Genomic DNA, 21,289 nt, shown 5'->3' with positions numbered 1-21,289 from the left:
TTTTCCAGTGCCATGCTTTTCAACTCTGCCTCTCCAGCATCTACAGTTTTCACTTTATCCTTTTTTTTTAATCCTTTCCCCTTGCTATGAACAAGGCCACTGGTTTTTCTTTAATTACTTACTGCGCTCGCAATTCATGCAGTAAGACACCAAGATCCCTCTGCATCTCTGATGCACCGAGGAATTCTGTCCCCAGGTGAAAGTGAGGACTGCAGATACTGATGAAAGGCTATGCTCGAAGCATCGATTCTCCTGCTCCTTGGATGCTGCCGGACTGGCTGTGCTTTTCTAGCATCACACTCTTCGACTCAGTTCTCTTCCCCCAGCCAACAATAGAGACTGGGTCTTGATTCTGTTTGAGGCTGAGGTAATCAAATCTTAGACAATTGAGTTTCGAGTAAGGGATGTAGGCAGAAAAGCAGACTTGAGGGCACAACCAGATCAATCATGAACTTATGGAATGGTGAAGGACCCACCTCCTTTATTTAAAGAAGAAAGAAACTCAGCCTGTCAAACCTTTCCTGATGTTTGTACCCATTTATTTCTGCTATCGTCCTTGTAAATGTTCTCTCTGCACTCCAAAATGCCTCTAATCCTTTTTGTCATATTACAAGCAGAACGCAAAACCACCTGACCTTTCATTCTAGTGTTCTAGATAGGAAGCTTTGCTTTGATTTGTTTTTTAATAGCCTTTCTAACCTCTGGTGTAACCTTGTGATAGGTGTACTTTTACTCTTAGCTCCCTTGGTTCCTCTACCCACCATCATCCAAATAATGTGGCCTCTCTCTTCTTCCACTCAAAATGTACCATTTTTGAAACAAGTGTTCACGAGATTCCAAAATTAATATTTTTCCATTCTCCTCATTGTTCTCCATTTGTGCTAATTTTGTGTCTCCTCTGTATAAGTAATCTGTTGCTGTTTAATAATCTATTATTACTTAATCTTTACTGCTTAATCTAATACAGCTTACTTTATATACTTCAACATCATGATTTTTCTCAGGCCATTTCTTGCCACCAATAACATCTCAAGCTTCTCTTCATAGCTTTAAGTTCCATCTTTAATGACATCCTTGTGAACTTGCATTGCCTCTTAGTGCTATTGTCAGATCCTCCTGTCGTCCCATTTCCTTCCCTCAGTCAAAGCAAAACACTCAGATATAGTATAGTTTTACCTCCTTCATCTTTATGCAACAGCCAACTGCTTTTGCACCATGAATAACTGACTTCACATAATAAATACTTTTCACTTTGTTAAACTGACCTCTCATACTGAATGCTTGCAATATTGTTAAATAGCTCTACATAATGACTGCTTTTCCACCTTGTTAACCCATTGTCCTTGCCTGCCGTGTCCATTGTTAACTGTAAGTTCTCATCTGATCTGAGTCATGTTCAGCTGAAACTCTTGTTTCACAAAACTCCGAATTTAACTCTTTCCCTACCTGCTTATACCCTATACACTTCTCAGTTCCTCCTTTTATCATTTCATGATAACCACTGAGATGGCATTACTAGCTTTCGTAAGACTGACAGCAACATTTAAGCAAGTTATTGACACATACGATGATTATAACAACAAAAAATACTTGTCCGTTACAGTAAATAGAATTTAAAGAATCCTCCCATGTGGAAAATAATCCACTAGTAAAGTTCTTAACTCCACAGTCCTTAGTGACCACTCCATCCCCTCCAAGTCAAGTGGAAATGACCCAGTTCTTCAAAATTTCCTTCAGTAAAGTCCAACCTGAAAACACAATTCAGTCTTCTTGCATCACTCCTCGGAGAAATCTGATTTCTTGGTTAAGGGCAGTTAAATGCTTCACAAAACTGAGACTTCCATCCTACCGGAGATGCTTCAGATGGAGGATACCAGCGCATCTGAGTGTGCAGAGCAGCTTCAGCTACAGCAGCAGGCTCGGTGAATGCAGCATATTTTGCTGCATTTGTTCCCACTGTGCTGTTCAATGTAACAAAGACAGCTGGATGTTGTGATGATAGCTTGATCAGTGAACCTTCATATCCCTTAAACGATCAAAAGACAGGTAAAGCTCACGTGGTTTAATGACTGTAGGAAGGCCAGTGACAAAATGCATACCGACCACCTCTTCACTATTGTTAGTTTCGTCATTTTCTTCATGACTGGGGAGCTGATTGAATCCATTGGATCAGGTTGTGGGGGGGGTGGGCGGTGGTCCGAAGGTGTGCTTTACCTGTGAATGGAGAAACTCTCGAGACGATATTAGCTGCTGACAAAATCTTTGCATTTCCTCCCTCACCCCGTCCTTGCCAAGGTGGTTATTAGCTTAAAGACAGTCACACATTTAGCTACAGTAAATTGTGTCTGCCTATTTCAACATTCTTTGAATTCTTGAAGTCTATTACTCTGTTCACTATTTATGACATGATCAAGTTTTGTACAATTGTACAGCCTAAACAATTCAGTCATTTATAAACAGCAACCAATGGTCCTAAAATCAAGCCCTCGGGTACCTCATTCAGGTTATTCAAAAATTATATTCCTTTAACAAATTGATACTTGGCTAATGTGAAAGCTGTCAGGGTAAGTATGTCAAAAGTCTGAAACAGCAAGAAAACAAAATGTTTCCTGTGCTTTAGCAATTGAAGAGGCCGTTTCAGTTCAGATTTAAATCTTCGTGGGAAACAAATGCTGAATATTTTAAAATATGTTTTCCAAATGGAATTTTCCAGTATAAGTCAGAATTACAGAGGCAACTTTGGTAGCGATCAACATTCTTTGAGTTTGCAATATGAAGGAGGCCAATGGAGTCTGAACAAAAATTAACAGAATTTGAGCTGCTCAGCCTCAAGTTCTAATATTCTCTAGAAAATCCTAACAAAACATCAAAATAAAAATGCACTTCTTTTTGTGAACACTCTGCATTAAAAACACAACAGCAAAGATATTATAATACAATACTGTCATCTGGTTAAAGCATAACCACTAACCCACTGTGTTTTTTAAACAAGCATTGTAGAATTTCAAACACATCAGGGGCTCAAAGTCCCAAATCAATTTGTTTTAAGGTTACACTTTTGATAATTTTGAAAAGGACGTAATGTTGTACAATTTCAATGTAAAACAAAATCTGCCCCATTATGCAGCCCACAAAACACATTGAATTGAGATCCTGATTCAAACAAGGTAAAACAGTTACTTAAAGGGATTTTCTGAACCAGTGTTTTAACAAACCAAAAAATTTTAAACATCAAACATATTCAGCATGGCACAATTTTTATTGAAACTCCCTTTTCAATTCAAGAATTAGTATACCCTTAATTTCAACGTTTCTCGCTTTTATTTTATTTTGCATCCTGTCACTGAAATTACACTTAGCTCTTGCAGCAGACCACATGGCGCCACAATCCAAGACACACTCTCCCTCCAGAACAAAGACTCGCAGAGCCTCAAGTTTCGCCACTAGGGAACTTTAACCCCTTTCTCATATTACTCCTCACCGTGGCTCGAACCCCAATTAAGCACAGAGAGTGCGAAGCTCAGCACGGTGCTGAGGACTTGAACCTCAAATCAACCCATCCCAGGGGAGTCAAACCCCAGTACTGCACAGAGGACCTGAACCTCAAACCCCCCCCTCCCCAATGCAGCACAGAGGATTTGAACCTCTGCCTGCCAGCGGGCTTGTGAAACTGTGTCTCTCAACTGAGCTAATTACCGTTCAAAGATTCCTTAGAATAGAGAGCAATCGATCAAGGGAACTGTCTCCGGCACACAGGAATATCGAGAGGGACCAAGGTTTAAAGTCTTACCTTGTGGGCCTGTCTGTCTTGAGACACCGATGTTCCGGGCAGCTGCTGACACTGTCCGATCGTAACTATCCATTTGGATCCTGCCGACTGCGCCAATATTGTCAGCCCTTCTCCCCCCTCAGTTGAAGTAAATCACTCAGAGACACAGTATGGTTTTACTTACTTCATCTTTATTCCAGGCCCTGGAGGAAGAGACAATGGTTGCCCATGTGCACAAAGACACAAGTTCAGTCTTCTCTGGAACAGCAGTTTCTCGAACTATGTAGTCATTTTACAGATATGGCGACATACGTATCAATTGAGTGACCATTACAATCAGCGAGCATCACCAGTAAAGATTAAGCCATCTGCTGTTGGACAATGAATAACTGACTTCACATAATGATTACTTTTCACCTTGTTAAACTGACCTCGCGTACTGAATGCTTCCAATATTGTTAAATGGCTCCACATAATGAATGCTTTTCTACCTTATTAACCCATTACCCTTGCCTGCAGCACCCTATTGTTAACTGTAAGTTCCTATCTGATCTGAGTCACGCTCAACTGAACCTTTTGTTTCACAAAACTCAACCCTTTCCCTGCCTGCATTTACCCTATACACATTCTCACTCCCAAAAATGGAAGTGTAAGGATAGAGTCATAAGGTTTTATGAAAGAGACCCTTCGGCCTGTCAAGTTCATGCTGGTCATCAAGTACTTATCTACTCTAGCTCCACTTTCCAGCATTTGTCCTGTAGCCTTGTACAGCATGGTACTTTACATTCTGCTAAAATGTTTGTGATGGTTCCTGCCTCTACCACCTTTTTAGCCAGTGAGCTCCAGCAACCCACTGGAAACAAAATCTTTAAATCTCATCTGGTTTTATCTTAAAATTATGCTTCTGGTTATTGATCCATTAACTGAGGGGAAAAGTTTCTTCCTCTCGACCTATCCATGCCCCTCATAATTTTGTATGTCTCGATCAGGTCCTTGCATCAGCCTTCTTTGCTCTCAGGGTAGCAGCCTATCTGGTGTATCTTCATAGCTAAAAGGCTTCAGCCCAGGCAACATCCAGGTGATGCTCCTCTGCAGTCATTTCCTTCCTATTGTGTGGCAATCAGAAATCCAGGATCCTGAAGCTTCTTACAAACAACACTTCATTAATATTCTAAACCTTGCTTGCTTTTGATTCTCAATTTTTTTTACTGGATTTGAACCACAAATAAGTAGTGATCTGCCCTGTGTACAATTGGTATCAGCTGTGGCTTCGATATTAAAATTCTTACCCATGATTCGGAGGTTTGTGGGTTAGAATCCTATTACGCACCAAAACCAAGGCTTCAGATTCCAGCATGTAACTGAGTGAAAGCTGGATTGCTGGAGGTGCTGTCTTTTAGACCTAGATGCCAGTGGATGTAAAATATCCCATGGTACCATTTAAAGAAATTATGTTTTGTACAGGTGGTCGAGGATAATTTAGAAGAATTTCATAGCAAAGCTAACCTTCCAATTTACATGGAAAATATATTAGTGCAGGTTGGGCTGAATCTTGGCCTACACAGATTAATCAGATTTAAATGACCTGATTGCTTTATACTTTGTCAATAGATTCTTGTCTACATAAGATTGAGTTTAAATCTATTTGTAAATTGGGCAATAATTTTTTTTTATCTGGTGTCACTCATACGTAGGTTTTAAAGTTGATCTAACGATGACATTGTTTCCCTACACAGGAAAGGAGCCATAAATCCTATCGACCACTCACTGTGCTCACATTTCGATTAAACTACCTTTTCAGTGAACTGAACTCAGCTTTCTACCACCTCTTGAATCTTGTCCTGCATGCAGTGGTTTGCATAATTTATCTCAAAGTATGCCAACTGTTTCTGGACAGGAAATCTAGCCTGATTGCTTCCCTGCTTTTTGCAGTTCATCCAATTCACACTGAAGCGGTGAGTAAGGATTTAGACGTGTGCACGTGAGGCTTATACAATCTTAACTGAAGTCAGATGTGCAAAAGTCAGTGTTATAATAAAATAGAAGCTCCTCTTGCACTCCCTGCTTTTTCACTTTTTAAGTGTAACACAAAATGTTTCCCCAATGGAGCTGAATTAACTCTCAGGTTTCAGCTTTACTATTGATCTTAATGAATTCTTCACTCATAGGTCCGCAACATTGAATAGCTATGGAAGAAGTCCTATAGTTGTTAGGTGGTACATTGGGACAGCAGGGGTTACATGATGAATGAAAGATCAGATGGCCTTAATTATTTAGAGCGCTTGTGGTACAATGTGATGTCCTTACCTCTGAGGCAGAAGGTCCAGTTTCAAATCCCACTTGCCATGGAGCTGTATCATTACATGTCCTTATAGATTTATTAAAAATAATTTTTCCAATGCCAGACAGAGGGTCTTGTGGCACAGTGGAAATGACCCTACCTCTGTGCCAGAAGGTCCAGGTTCTAGCTCTACTTCCGATGTGTGGCCATGGAGATGTCCAAACAGTGTGATTTTAAATGGAGTTGCTTGCTGGTCATGTACTCCTTTGGGAGGAGAGGACCACAGATGTGATTTTTCTTGGTAACCAAGTGTCACCTTCCAGGTAGCTGTTTGAAGCTTCATTGATATGATTTACAGGATTCACTGCACCCACATTTTGAGTGTAGCTTTCTGGCTGGTTATTCGTAGATGGATCAAGGCTCATCTGTTGTGGTGGGATCTGGAGGTAATGATTCTTACAGAATCCAAATGTAATAACCAGTGCCAGTCACTGTGTGGCACAAGTGAGCTTTGCAGTGTGCTTTGTCTAAGGCTAGTTTTCATTTCAGACTTAAATAGATTGGTAGAATTTAGAGCACAGACTCAGATCATTCAGCCTTATTGAGCTATACCAATGTTAATACTCTGCATGAGCCTCCTTACCTTCCAGTTAACCTTATTATCACATTATCCTTTATCCCTCAACTGGTGTCCCCTTGTTGAATCTTTTTGCTTCCGTCACTCCGTGCGGCAATGACTTTTACATTCTAAGCACACTCGGTGAAGAATTCCTTATTTAATTAATTAATGATTATCTTATAGACCTTAATTTTGGACTTGCCACAAATGGAAGCATTCTCAATATGTCTTCTTATCAAATCCTTCCAAAATTTTAAAGATGAGTGCTCATAATTGGCTAAGTATTTAACAAATGTCGTTGAATGAATCTTAAGTGGGAGCTTTCACTGTTTGCTATTTGTGATCTGATTAGACTAACAAGGGTATTTGTGATTTCTCAACAGCTGACAGCTGAAATCCTCCCGAACGAATTTTACTTGAATGTAACAAAGTGAGGTTATATAGAAATGCAAACATAAAAAATTGAACATGCATCACTTGAAATTATTAATACGTTATAATTTGAGAAAAGCTATTTAGAAACGTTAATTTTGTTCCTTTTGTATCCAATATGTTGACAACTAATGTTGTATGCTGAGTTCCCCAGCATGTGTCATTGGTAATAAGCCCACCAGTTTTTTAATAGAATTTTGAGTGCATTTTAAGCTAATGAAGTGAAAGCAATTCTTTCTCTCCCTCTGTCAGTTTGAGGTTTGTGCATCATCAGACTGAATTCTTTATGGGTTCCAAGTCTGAAGCACAAAATGAGGTAGAAATGTCAAAGTATCTCAGAGCACTTGAGGAATGAGAATGGAGATAGATTCAAACTGTCGAGAACCTGTGGTGACCCTGGAGCACAAGTACAATTGGAGAATCACACTCTGTTCTGTGTGGAGCAAAGTTGTAAATGTGACTAAAAAAGATTTCACTATTCACCATAAAGTACAAAGATCATTCAACTCCAATATTGAGCTGATGACTCATCTGAGATTCATATGATGGAGAAGTTCTTGGTCATGACATTGGGTATGGAATCTTGGTTGTGTCCCATCAGACCATATTAATATGCCCTGTCTCAATGGTTACAGGAGCTCGTTTAGTGGCAAACCTATTATATCTGATATGCAAATTACTACATTTGGACTGATTTTCCAGTTTGAATATTCTTAGTTAGGGATGCAGTGGTGTGGTGGTAATGTTACTGACTAATAATCCAGAATTCCAGGCAAATGTCCTGCGGGGCCAAGGAGTAGGACAGTTAAAGTCTGAATTCAATTTTTTAAAAATCTGGAATTTAAAAGTTTAATTTAACCACAACCATGTAATCATTGTCATAAAAAGCCTATCTGGCTGGCTGATGTCCATTAGGGTAGGAAATCTGCTGTCCTCACCTACATGTGACTCCAGACCCACAGCGAAGTGATTGACTAACTCTTAACTGATCTCTGGGTAATTAGTGATGGAGAGGGACCAGCGATATTCTCATCCTGTGAATGAATTTTAAAAACTAGACTGCTGTTCCTTCATTGTTGTTGGGTCAAAATCCTGGAACTCTTTAAAATAGCACTGTAGTTGTGTCTGCATGTAAGGACTGCAGTGGTTCAAATCAGCAGTTTGGGGTAGTTGAGGGTGGATAATAAATATTGAGCCTGCCAATGGCATCCAAGTCCCATAAATAAGCAAAAGGTCCAAGTGAGGGTTGACAGAGTCTCTGTTTTTTTTCCATCTCATACAGATAACACCTTCAATAGTGGTGCACCCCCTCAGTAGAAGCAGTAAAATACCAGCTGAGATTTTGTGTTTGACGTTCTTGGTTGGGATTTGAAGGCACTTGTGGAAAGGTGGTAGCTGAAAATGTGTTGCTGGAGAAGCACAGCAGGTCAGGCAGCATCCAGGGAACGGGAGAATCGACGTTTCGGGCATAAGCTCTTTTTCAGGTGGTAGCCCACTGTTGAGGAATGAGGTGTTGTTCTGAGGTTAAAGGTAATAGCTCATGGTTAAGCAGAGCAGAGGGAGTTTTGCTATGCATTTGCAATTCACCTAGTTAGCACAGATGTCTTTCAAATCAATGTATGTATTTTAAAAGCACTACTGATCTTTGAATGGAAGATGTTTAAGATAGAGTTTGGATTGAATGCATTTTATTTATGTCTTTTAAAAATCACCTCAGCATTTGGAAATTTTGCAACATATCCTCATATGCTTAGATAGGACAAGTGAAAGGATGGATTGCTAACTGGTTTTGTGACAGAAAGCAGAGAGTGGCAGTAACTGGGAGCTATTCACAACGACGATAAATGGATATTGTTGTTCTGCAAGGACCACTGTTATTCACAATTTTCATTTATGATTTAGACTTTGGAATCAGAACCACTGTGTTTAAATTTTGTAGATGAAGCCAGTTTTGGCAGATAGTCAATATTGAGGATAACTGCAACAAATGACAGAAGGAGATAAACCTGGTAGAGTGGGCAAGTAATTGGGAAATAAAGTTAATGCCAGATAAACATAAGGTCGTACATGTTGGTAGAAAGAATGGGGGGATGGCTTGGCAATATTGAGCCACTTGTTACTTGGAAGGCAAGTGGACGATAAAGATTCAGAAGTATAGGTGCATGAAACAGTAGGAGCTGTGTTACAAGTTATCAAGACCTAGAATTAAAAAAAAAACAAATTGACAGTAGGTTTTATTTTTAAGGAGTTGGAAGTGAAATAGAGGATAGCATGCTTGAGCTGTGTCTCACCTTGCTTAGGCCTCTCAGTGAATACTGCATGTAGCTCTGGTTGCCATATTATGAAAAGTGTATAGAGGTACTGAAGAGTGTGCAAAGATTTATAAGAGTGATGACAATGGTACTGGAAGTGCAAGAGTACACATTTCAGGAATGGATTGACAGCTGGGTTTCCCTTCTTTTGAATCAAGGAGGTCAAGGGATGACATAATAGAAGTTTTCAAAATTGTGAAAAGATTTGATAAAGTAGGTACGGAGAGAATAATCTCTTGTCTGGAGGAGTATAACTGAAGGCCATTAATATAAGATAGTCACCAAGAAATCCCAGGAAACTCCTCTTCATACAGATAGTAAGAATGTGGAACTCCCAACATAGAGTGTTAAAGTCAATTCTACAGATTCATTCAGGAGACGTGAGACGCGGATACAAGGGAAAAGGGAATGGAAGCTTGTCCTGTTGGAGAAAGAAGAACGTGACGAGGCTTAAGTAGTGTGTAAATACCAACATGGTCTGTTTGGATGGAACAGCTTGTTACTGTGCTATGTGATCCAATTAGATCCAATGTCTTGCATAGAAATTTACATCTGTCTCTTTCTGTTTATGCTGCAGGTTACTGGAGTTGTAGGTCGGGCTGAGCTTTTGTCCTCCATTTTCTTTTTGGCTGCATTTTTATCGTACACCAAGTCTAAAGGTCCCAACAATTCCATCGGTAATGTGTTATGGTTTTCTGTAATAGCTGCCAAAGTCAGTGTCTCTGGAAATTGAGCAAAGTTTAATTCCCGCATATTCAGTGAACATTTCATGACCACGAGCAGCTGGTTTAAAGATTTAAAATATTGCATTTACACTCTTTGACAATTTCCAGACTACTTATTTTAAGGTGGGCTTTTTGTCTATTAGTTTTGAAAATGGAAAATGAACAAGACAAAATCAATTTTAAACTTTCACCACGTGAATGCCCTGCATGATCTTGAAAAAGGTCTGTTTTGAGTAACCTTTTCCATGTCAAGCTGTTAATTTGATCATAGTTCTTGGTTTCTTTGCGGATGAGACCCATTCTTAAATACCCTCAAACTGAGTGCTTACTAGACAATTTCAGAGGGCCAACCAGAGTATTTTGAGCGTCGAGTTACATGTAAGCCAGCTGTATGGTAAATTTCCTTCCTAAGGGGCATTAGTGAACCATATGGATTTTGGCAGCAGTTGATGACAGCAGTCATGGTCACTGTCATTGAGATTAACTTTAAATTCCAGATGTATTAATTGGATTTAACAGGTGGAATTTAAGCCTTGTCTCAGAGCATTAACTCTGCCTCTGGATGACTCGTACTGTGACATTACCACTATGCTGACATTCATGATAAACCATAGACACAGGTGTCTATCCTGGCTCCATGGTAGAGCTGGCTGATAAGTCGCACTCATTATTGCAGTCCTGCAATTCTTTGTAAAAGATTTATCCAATTGCTTTTTTGATCCCTAGCAAATTATAGTCAAAGGGAATTGGGGAAAAGTGTCTGCTGGTTGGAGTCATGCCATTACAAAAGGAAGATGGCTCTGCCTGCTGGAGACCAATTATCTCAAAGCCAAGACATTACTGTAGGAGTTCCTTAGTGAAGACTCCTCGATCCAGCCAGCTTCAGTTACATCTTCAATGACATTTCCTCCATCAGGTGGTCGACAGTAAGGATGGTAATTGAGTATTCAGTCACATTTCCAACTGTTCTGATTCTAAAGCAGTCAATGCCTGCATGCAGCAAGGCTGAGCAACATTCAGGTTTGGGCTGGTAATTGAACGTCACACACCACAAAAGTGCCAGTAAATGACCATCTCCAACAAAAGAGAATCTAACTATTTCCCAATGACTGTCAGTGGCAATACAGTTGCGGGATCCCACAACATTTCCATTGACCAAGAACTGTGCTGGCCCAATCATATAAATACTGTGCTTATAAGAACAGGTCAGAGGCTTGGAGTTCTGTGGCAGATAACTCACCACTTCACTCCTCAAAACCTATTAGCTAACCATAACGTGCAAGTATGGAGTGGGATGCAACACCTTCCACTTGCTTGGATGAATGCAGCTCCAACCACACTCAGTCAGCAGCATGCAGGACTAAACAACCAATTTGATTGGCACCCCATCCATCACCTTAAATGTTCACCCTCGCCAATGCATAGTGGCAGCAGTGTGTACCAGTTACAAGATGCAGTGCAACAACGCAACCCCCCCAGGGTGGTTTGACAGCATCTTCCAGATCCTCGATCCCTCCTACCTGGAAGGACATGATGCCTGCAAATTTTCCTTCAAGACAACCATGCCACCCTGATTCAGAACTATGTTGCCGTTGTTAGATGAAAATCTGGAACTAGCTATCAATGCTTTTTCCAAATTACTTACTGCCTTCTGTTATGCTGCCATATGAGTTTTTAATTCACCTCAGAGGCCAGACAGCGTTTAACAAGGTACTCAGACAGAGTTCCTTTTGGTGCCTTTGTCAATATTTATTCATCAACCACTGCCTTAAAATAAGATTTTCTGGGCAATATCTTGTTGGTTATAGAAACTTGTGCACTTTCTTTTGAAACATTTCTGACTTTACAATGGTGATTGCGCTTAGTCATAAGCTACTTTGGGGGGGCTTCTGTAGTTGTAAAAAAAAAATCATAATTACAAGTTTTTCTTGTATTTGCTGTAATGTTTTACACAGAAAAGCTGCACTTTGTTGGGAGAAGTGTGGATTGAATTAAATGAAATAAGTTATCTTTTCTTTCTCAGTGTGGACTCCTATTGTGGTCACTGTGATATTGGTTGCTGTTGCAACTTTATGCAAGGAACAAGGAATAACAGTCATCGGCATATGTTTTGTCTATGAAATCTTTGTCGCCCAAGGAGTAAGTATAATACTGTAAATGAAAGCAGGTTATTATTGAATCCCATGTGGTTGAAGTCCTCTTTGTGGATCATGTAAATGCATATTCTGGGGGACAGAATAGCCTGAGAAGCTCTGTCCACTGGCAGAAGGCTCTACAACTGGAGGACATGATTAGCCAGCAAACTCACCAAAGAGGAGATGATGAGAATTGTTTATTGTCTGGAGATAAGGAGGGTGATCAGATGCAACGGAAAGGTTTAATGTACATTTTTGCAGGTTTTGAGGGGAGGTGATGTGTGGGAGCAAAGCGTTTCCAGGCTCCCACGCATCACCTCTGCTCAAAACCTGCAAAATAAAACCTCTACTCATTACTTGCTGAATTGTCGAGTACCAAAGCAGGCTCAGACTTCATGGGTGCCTTACTAGATCTTTGAAAGGCCTCAGTGCAAAATCAAGTTTAGATTAATCGATCCTCAAAAGACCAACTACTGCTATGTTCCTTGGAATTGCTATTGTGTCCTTAAAATTGAATGTTAGCAAGTAAGCACAAAAAACATTGAGAACTTGCTGGAAAAGGATGCCTTATTAGGTGAACCTCTTACTCAGGTTGAACAGTTTCTGTGCCATAACTTGGAAGTATGAGCTGATATCAGTATGTTGAGGACAATGGAGCAATCAGAGAACTTGATTAGCATTCCATTAGGAATATTCACGTTGTTAGAAGGGAACGTGTGTTCCACGGCAAGAACAATAAGCAATTATGTACCTGTCCAGCATCCTCTCAAAAATAAACAAGGAGTCTAAGGGTGAAATTCCATGATAAGCTGCAATTGGCAAAGTTGGAATAATAGAATACATGAAGGAATTTGTAATTCCTATGTCTCAATCCCCTGAACTCACTGACAGACGGATTGGTGGTATTAAAATCCCTATAAATAATTAATATGCTGTTAATTTTCCAGCAAGCTTTAGCTGAAAGAACTCAGCTTTTCGTTAACTTAAGAGTTGTGATAGCTGAATGCAGTTCCTTTTAAGTAACGATTGTTGATCTTTCTTGCAGTTCACTTTGCCAATTCTGGGGGAGATTGTGGTCCACTTGGTACGAGGGAAAGGCAATCTGCCATCATGGGTTCTCCAGACACTAATCAAACTTATTTTTTTGATGCTGAGCACTCTTCTGCTTGTCATTGTCCGAGTTCAAGTCATTCAGTCCCAGCTACCCATTTTCACCAGGTAAATTATGTTTTACTTAATCACTTGACATAACTTGGGTAGAACTCAAATCTGGGGGCCGTAAATGCAAGAGAACCAGTCATATGTCTGAGAAAATTCTTTACCCAGAGAGTTGTGGAAATGTGAAATTCATTACCGCTGGAGATACTTAATGCCAGTAACGCAAATGCATTTAAAAGGAAGTGCATGAGGGAGAAAGAAATACAAAAATATGTAGATAGAGTTCAGTGCAGGTGAGAAGAGGGTCATGGAACATAAAAACTCGAATGAACATTTGGCTGAATAGTCTGTTTCTGTGCTGTAAATTGTGTTTTCTCATAGAGTCGTAGAGATGTACAGCAGGGAAACAGACCCTTCGGTCCAACTCGTCCATGCCGACCAGGTATCCCAACCTAACATAGTCCCACTTGCCAGCACCCAGCCTATACCCCTCCAAATCCAAACCCTTCCTATTCATAGACCCATCCTGATGTCTTTTAAATGTTGTAATTGTATCAGCCTCCACCACTTCCTATGGCAACTCATTCCGTACACACACCACCCTCTGTGTGGAAAAGTCGCCCCTTAGGTACCTTTCATATCTTTCCCCTCTCACCCTAAACCTATGCCCTGTAATTCTGAACTTTCCCCACCCCAGGAAAGAGGCTTTATCTATTTACCCTATCCATACCCTTCATGATTTCTATACAACTATTGGTCCTGGAAGCCTGTTTCACCCTTGGAAATATTCGGTTCAAGCCAAAGCATTTATATGTTTCTTCTGACCATTGAAACCAGTTTAGGGAACATTCTGATCATCTCTGGATGGGCGGCATGGTTAGCACTGTTGCCTCTCAGTACCAGGGACCCAGGCTCAATTCCTGCCACGGACGACTGAAGTTTGCACATGCAGACACGGGAAGAGTGGGTTTCCTCTGGGTGCTCCAGTTTCCTCCCATAGTCCAAAGATGTGCAGGTCAGGTGAATTGGTCATGCTAAATTTCCCATAGTGTTAGGTGTATTAGTCAGAAGAAAATGGGTCTGGGTGGGTTACTCTTTGGAGGGTCAGTGTAGACTTGTTGGGCCGAAGGGCCTGTTTCCACACTGCAGAGAATCTAATCTAATCATAATATTCTGGTCAATATATTCTTGCACATTTACGAACTGCTATCAAACCCCCCTCTTTGTTTCTTTCATGTTCACACCTGTGAGAAAATCTCTCTGGAGTTGGTGGTCATAGGATAGCAATGCAAATCACAGTTTTTAGCTGGTTAAACTAAGTCAAAGTACAATCACTTTATAATTGCTCGCCAACAATTAGTGCTGATCCATTCACAACTACCAGCAGAGCTAGCCATATCGTCTTCCAACAGATGTTGAAAACCTTTGGTGCACTTCATTGTCTATGTGCACAGTTAGAGTTAGGCATTGCACATTGACACTTCCACGTCAACATTGAGAGAAGGGAAGTGTAACTCATTGGAGGAGGAAAAGCTTCTTATGAAAGCCTTGTGTTTTCTTTAGAATAGAAGATTAAGGATGATTTAATTGATGAGTTCAAGATGATTAATAGAATTCATAGATGAGTACAATGACTGTCTGGAATCCTCCAGAGGAATAAAACAATGGGACACAGCCTTAAAATTAGACTCAGGCCATTCTGGGTGATAAACGCTTCTTCTCACGCACACTAGTGGAAATCTGTAATCCCTCCCTCCCACCCCACTTGCCACATAAAAAAAAAATAAATGTGGTTAGTTTCTGCATCTGTTTCGGTTGTGTCACCATCACAGACTAACATCCATATTCCAACAGTATACGTACAGCTAGCGCCAACTCCGCTTGATGGGACCTAATAGAATTGTAGCTATGATAATTTTAAAAACATAAATGGCGATAATCTAAAAATGGGCCTTGAAGATTTTGAGTTTGTTTCCTCCAGCAGCTTGGTTGGCTGTGTGGCTCTAAGATTGTGGATGCGCTATCTTAGAAATAAGTGTCTTTGGGGTTTGGGTGGGTGATGATCTCATGTTCTGTCAATTCCCAATAATCCATTCCATATATTAAAGAACATGATAAGTTTACTTCCTTTCCTCCCTTGCTTTGGCGATTCTCATTTCAAAACTGAAAATGTTAGGTTTTTGTTATGTAAGAATGTTATGATGAAGAAGTCAAGATGAGGAAACAAAACTTAAGATACAGTTCAATCTAATAAATGATGATATGTTTAAGTGGCTGAATCGATGTTGTCAACCAATCTCAATTCAAAGCCTTTAGACAATATAGAGCAGGATCAGTTGCTCACTATATCATCAAATATGTACAAATTGCAGATTCCAGGACTGGTGCCACTCGCGTGCATCGGTCAGGTGAGTTCCATTCATTTGAGGTCAGATCACTAAATTGAATATATTGTTAAAGAGAGGCATCCTGTTTGAACTGGGTGGCGAATCTGGAATTCTTTAGTGCAGAGGGCTGCTGAGGCCAAGTTCTTATTTTTTATCGATTGATTTTTAATCAGTAAATTGAGGAATGTGGGGAAAAGGCAGAAAAGTGGAGTTGATTATTAGATCAGCCATAATCTCATTGAATTACAGAGCAGACTCAGTGTGCCCACGTTTGCTATTTGTCAAATGATCTTCTGGTCTTAATGTCCCTTGACATGGCAGTGACATTACCATGCCTGAATTGCTAGAGGTTACTATTGATCAGAAACTGAACCAGACTGACTATGTAAATAACATAGCTACAAAAGCAGGTCAGAGACAAGGAAACCTATAACTTACTATCTGACTCCTGAAGATTTGTCTGCTGCCTAAGTTCACAAGTAAAGAGTGTGATGGAATACTCCCCTCTTGGTACCATCCAGGACAAAACTTGATTAGCACCACAAGCATTCATCCCTTCCATCATTGAGATATAGAGGAGCAATTTATACCATCCACAGTATGCACTGCAGAAATTCGCCAAAGCTCCCTCGACAGCATTTTCGAAACTTATGACCATCTAGACGAAAAGGTTAGCAGATTGATGGGCACACAGTCACCTTCAAGTTTCCCTTCACGCCACTCACCATCCTGACTTGGAAATTTAGCGTCTTTCCTTCACTGTCACTGGGTCAAATTTTTGGTGCTTCCACACCATATGGCTTTGCAATACTACCTGCATCAAATGAGCAATAAATGCTGGTCCAGCCATTATTGTTCATGTCTCATCAGTGAATTAAAAAGAATCAAACTGCTTGTTTTCGTACCTTTCATCCCATGTAATCCCATATTGTATCATCTTTCCATCACTTTAAATTTTTCTAGTATCTAAATATGGCATGTTTATAATTATAATTATAATTTGGGCTATCAAGATAAAACAGCAATGTTCAGAGGAAATACCCAAATATTTAAACATGTTAAAAATGTATTTATTTTATTTAATAAAATTATTTGGTCAGTAGATGGTGCTCTGGAGTTTTTTAAGGTAGTACAGGTCACAAAGCAATGCTGTTTCACGTTGCCACACTCAGGTTGCTCAGTAAGGTGAATCCAGCACTCAAGTTTAGAGAAGTCAAAGAATCATAGAGATGTACAGCATGGAAACAGACCCTTCGGTCCAACCCGTCCATGCCGACCAGATATCCCAACCCAATCTAGTCCCATCTGCCAGCACCCAACCCATATCCCTCCAAACCCTTCCTATTCATATAACCATCCAGATGCCTTTTAAATGTTGCAATTGTACCAGCCTCCTCCACTTCCTCTGGCAGCTCATTCCACACATGTACCACCCTCAGCGAGAAAATGTTGTCCCTTTTTAGGTCACTTTTATATCTTTCCCCTCTCACCCTAAGCCTATGCCCCCTTGTTCTGGACTCCCCCACCACAGGGAAAATACCTTGTCTATTTACCCTATCCATAAGACATAGGAGTGGAAGTAAGGCCATTCGGCCTATCGAGTCCACAGTGCTATTCAATCATGGCTGATGGGCATTTCAGCGCCGCTTACCCACATTCTTCACGTAACCCTTAATTCCTTGCGAGATCAATCATTTATCAATCTCTACCTTGAAGACATTTAATGTCCAGGCCTCCACTGCGCTCCGTGGCAATGAATTCCACAGGCCCACCACACTCTGACTGAAAAAATGTCTCCTCGTTTCCATTCTAAATTGACCCCCTCTAATTCTAAGGCTGTGCTCATGGGTTCGAGTCTCCCTGTCTAATGGAAACAAATTCCGAGCATCCACCCTTTTCTAAGCCATGCATTATCTTGTAAGTTTTTAATAGATCTCCCCTCAACCTTCTAAACTCTAATGAATACAATCTGAGGATCCTCAGCTGTTTGTCGTATGTTCGGCCTACCGTTCCAGGGATCATCGTGTGAATCTCCACTGGACAGGCTCCAGTGCCAGTATGTCCTTCCTGACATGTGGGGCCCAAAACTGGACACATTATTCTAAATGGAACCTAACTAGAGCTTTATAAAGTCTCAGTAGCACACCGCTGCTTTTACATTCCAACCCTCTTGAGATAAATGGCAACATTACATTTGCATTCTTAACCATGGGCTCAACCTGCAAGTTAACCTTAAGACAATCCTGGATTAGCACTCCCAGATCCCCTTGTACTTTGGCTTTATGAATTTTCTCACCATTTAGAAAATAGCCTATGCCTCTATTCTTTTTTCCAAAGTGCAAGACCTTGCATTTGCTCACATTGAATTTCATCAGCCATTTCCTGGACCACTCTCCTAAACTGTGTAAATCTTTCTGCAGCCTCCCCACCACCTCAGTACTACCAGCCTGTCCGACCAACTTGGTATCATCAGCGAACTTCGCCAGAGTGGCCCCAGTCCCTTCATCCAAATCATTACTAGATAAAGTGAACAGCTGCGGCCCCAACACTGAACCCTGTGGGACACCACTTGTCACCAGCTGCCATTCTGAAAAAGAACCTTTTGTCCGAACTCTCTGCCTTCTGCTAGACAGTCAATCCTCAGTCCAAGCCAGTAGCTCATCTGGAACACCGTGGGCCCTCACCTTACTCAGCAGCCTCCCGTAAGGCACCTTATCAAAGATCTTTGGAAGTCTAGGTAGATAATATTCACTGGGTTTCCCTGGTTTAATCTACTTGTTACTCTTCAAAGAATTCTAACAGGTTTGTCAGGCACGACCTCCCCTTACTAAATCCATGCTGACTTGTTCAAATCTGACCCTGCACTTCCAAGAAATTAGAAATCTCCTCAACGATGGATTCTAGAATTTTACCTACAACCGAGGTTAGGCTAATCGGCCTATAATTTTTCATTTTTTTGTCTTGATCCTTTCTTGAACAATAGGGTTACAATCATCTTGGTCTTTCCCTGACTCCAGTGACTTTTGTAAGATTACAACCAACGCCTCCGCTATTTCTTCAGCCACCTCCCTCAACTCTAGGATGCAGCCCATCCAGGCCAGGAGATTTATCAATTTTTAGACCTTTTAGCTTTTCTCGCATTTCTTTTGTAATGGCTACCAGACTCAACTCTGCCCCCAACTCTCCTTAATTGTTGGGATATTACTCATGTCTTCCACTTTGAAAACTGATACGAAGTACTTATTAAGTTCTTCAGCTATTTCCTTAGCTCCCATCACTAGCCTTCCTGCATCAATTTGGAGCCACCCAATTTCTACTTTTGCCTCTCGTTTACTTCTTATGCATTGAAAGAAACTTTTACTGTCATTTCTAATATTACTGGCTAGCTTACCTTCATGTTTGATCCTCTCCTTCCTTATTTCTCTTTGTTATCCTCTGTTTGTTTTTGTAGCCTTCCCAATCTTCTGATTTCCCAGTGCTCTTGGCCACTTCATAGGCTCTCTTCTTCTGTGATACTTTTCCTGACTTCCTTTGTCAGCCATGGCTGTCTAATCTTCTCCTCCACCCCGGATAATCTAATTTTCTTTGAGATGAACCTCTGTACTGTGTCATCAATTACACCAAGAAACTCCTGCCATTGTTGCTCTATTGTCTTACCCACTAGGCTCTGCTTCCAGTTGATTTTCGTCAGTTCCTCTTTCATGTCCTTGCAAATATATCCTAAGTTATCCTTTTTGCTTCATTCCTACTCTGCCTCGAATTTAAATGCTAACTGCTGCTAATTCTTCTACTTGACTCCATACTCCCTGTTGCTTTCCCTTTCCCTCCCCACCCCGACTCACAAGTTTAAAGTCCTAGTGATCACCCTATTTATCCATGCCCCTCATGATTTTATAAACCTCTATATGGTCACCCCTCAGCCTCCAACGCTCCCGGGAAAACAGCCCAAGCCTATTCAACCTCTCCTGATAGCTCAAATCCTCCAACCCTGGAAACATCCTTTTAAATCTTTTCTGAACCCTTTCAAGTTTCATAACATCCTTCCAATAGGAAGGAGACCAGAATTGCACGCAAAATTCCAAAAGTGGCCTAAACCATGTCCTGTACAGCCGTAACATGTCCTCCCAACTCCTGTACCCAATATTCTGACCAATAAAAGAAAGCATACCAAATGCCACCTTCACTACCCTATCTACCTGCACTCCACTTTCAAGGAGCTATGAATCTGCACTCCAAGGTCTCTTTGTTCAGCAACACTCCCTACGACCTTACCATTAAGTGTATAAGGAGAAAGTGAGGTCTGCAGACGCTGGAGATCAAAGCTGAAACTTTATTGCTGGAACAGCACAGCAGGTCAGGCAGCATCTAGGGAACAGAAGATTCGACGTTTCGGGCATTAAGTGTATAAGTCCTCCTAAGATTTGTTTTCCCAAATGCAGCACCTTGCATTTATCTAAATTAAACTCCATCTGCCACTCCTCGGCCCAGGTACAGTTAAGAGTCCCACATTGTTGTGGGTGGAGTCACATATACACCAGACCAGGTAACGATGACAAATTTCCTTTAAATCATAGAATCTCTACAAATCAGATAGAGGCCACCTTAAAAGACATTAATGAGCCAGTTGAACTTTTCCAACAATTTACAGTGGCTTCATGCCAGATTTTCCAGATTTTCACTGAATTTAGAACACTCTACCTTCTGTTGTGGCTGGATTTGAACCTGGGTCCCCAGAACATTACCTGCATGTCTGGGCTAATCATTTCGCAATAATACACGGCGGCTCAGTGGTTAGCACTGATACCTCACAGCACCAGGGTTCCAGGTTCGATTCCAGCCTCTGGCGACTGTCTGTGTGGAGTTTGCACATTCTTCCCCTGTCTGCGTGGGTTTCCTCCACAGTCCAAAGATGTGCAGGTCAGGTGAATTGGCCATGCTAAATTGCCCATAGTGTTAGGTGCATTAATCAGAGGGAAATGGGTCTGGGTGGGTTACTCTTCGGAGGGTCGGTGTGGACTTGTTGGGCAAAGGGCCTATTTCCACACTGTAGGGAATCTAATCTAATGTAACCTAATACCATTAGGCCATCAGCATTTGAGACTCCTGTGTCAGCAATCTTCGCAAGATTTTATTTCTGCATCAAAAGTTGTGGGCTGAAGTAATGATGAATGACTGTAGTGCTGAAAGAGTGCTGCATTATCAGATATACTATTCTTTGTCTGAGACACCTGACCAAGTCTATCTGTTTGAGGAAATCCTGTGGCACCATTTGAAGGTTGTCCCAAACAAAACTTGTCAGTCAATTATGCACCCAAATGATCAATCAACAAGTTAGATAGCTTCACCCTTGTCGGTACTTGTCAGGATAAAACAAATCATTGAATTTCCTGAATGTTCAAGTATGTTGGAAGGCTTCAAAAATACTTGATAAGACATTATCTATCTAGGTCCTAAATTCTTCAATCTCTCTC

The 21,289-nt window shown here is 40.8% G+C and overlaps 1 protein-coding gene across 1 annotated transcript in view; it reads left to right on the top strand.

Annotated features, from left to right (window-relative positions):
• tmtc3 (transmembrane O-mannosyltransferase targeting cadherins 3) overlaps window positions 1-21,289 on the top strand; it is a 63,434-nt gene that overhangs the window by 11,133 nt on the left and 31,012 nt on the right. Inside the window, exons 3-6 of the mRNA XM_043709892.2 lie at window positions 5,506-5,724; window positions 9,991-10,090; window positions 12,162-12,277; window positions 13,319-13,491. Of these exons, the coding sequence (XP_043565827.2) occupies window positions 5,506-5,724; window positions 9,991-10,090; window positions 12,162-12,277; window positions 13,319-13,491 (608 nt within the window). The remainder of the gene's footprint in view (window positions 1-5,505; window positions 5,725-9,990; window positions 10,091-12,161; window positions 12,278-13,318; window positions 13,492-21,289) is intronic.

This window comes from Chiloscyllium plagiosum, unplaced genomic scaffold (assembly GCF_037043375.1).
Source record: "Chiloscyllium plagiosum isolate Xiang-an unplaced genomic scaffold, Cpla_swu_hap1 HiC_scaffold_19, whole genome shotgun sequence".
Taxonomy (NCBI): domain Eukaryota; kingdom Metazoa; phylum Chordata; class Chondrichthyes; order Orectolobiformes; family Hemiscylliidae; genus Chiloscyllium; species Chiloscyllium plagiosum.
Note: the sequence above shows the minus strand (reverse complement) of the source record. Positions and strands in the feature narration are given on the sequence as shown.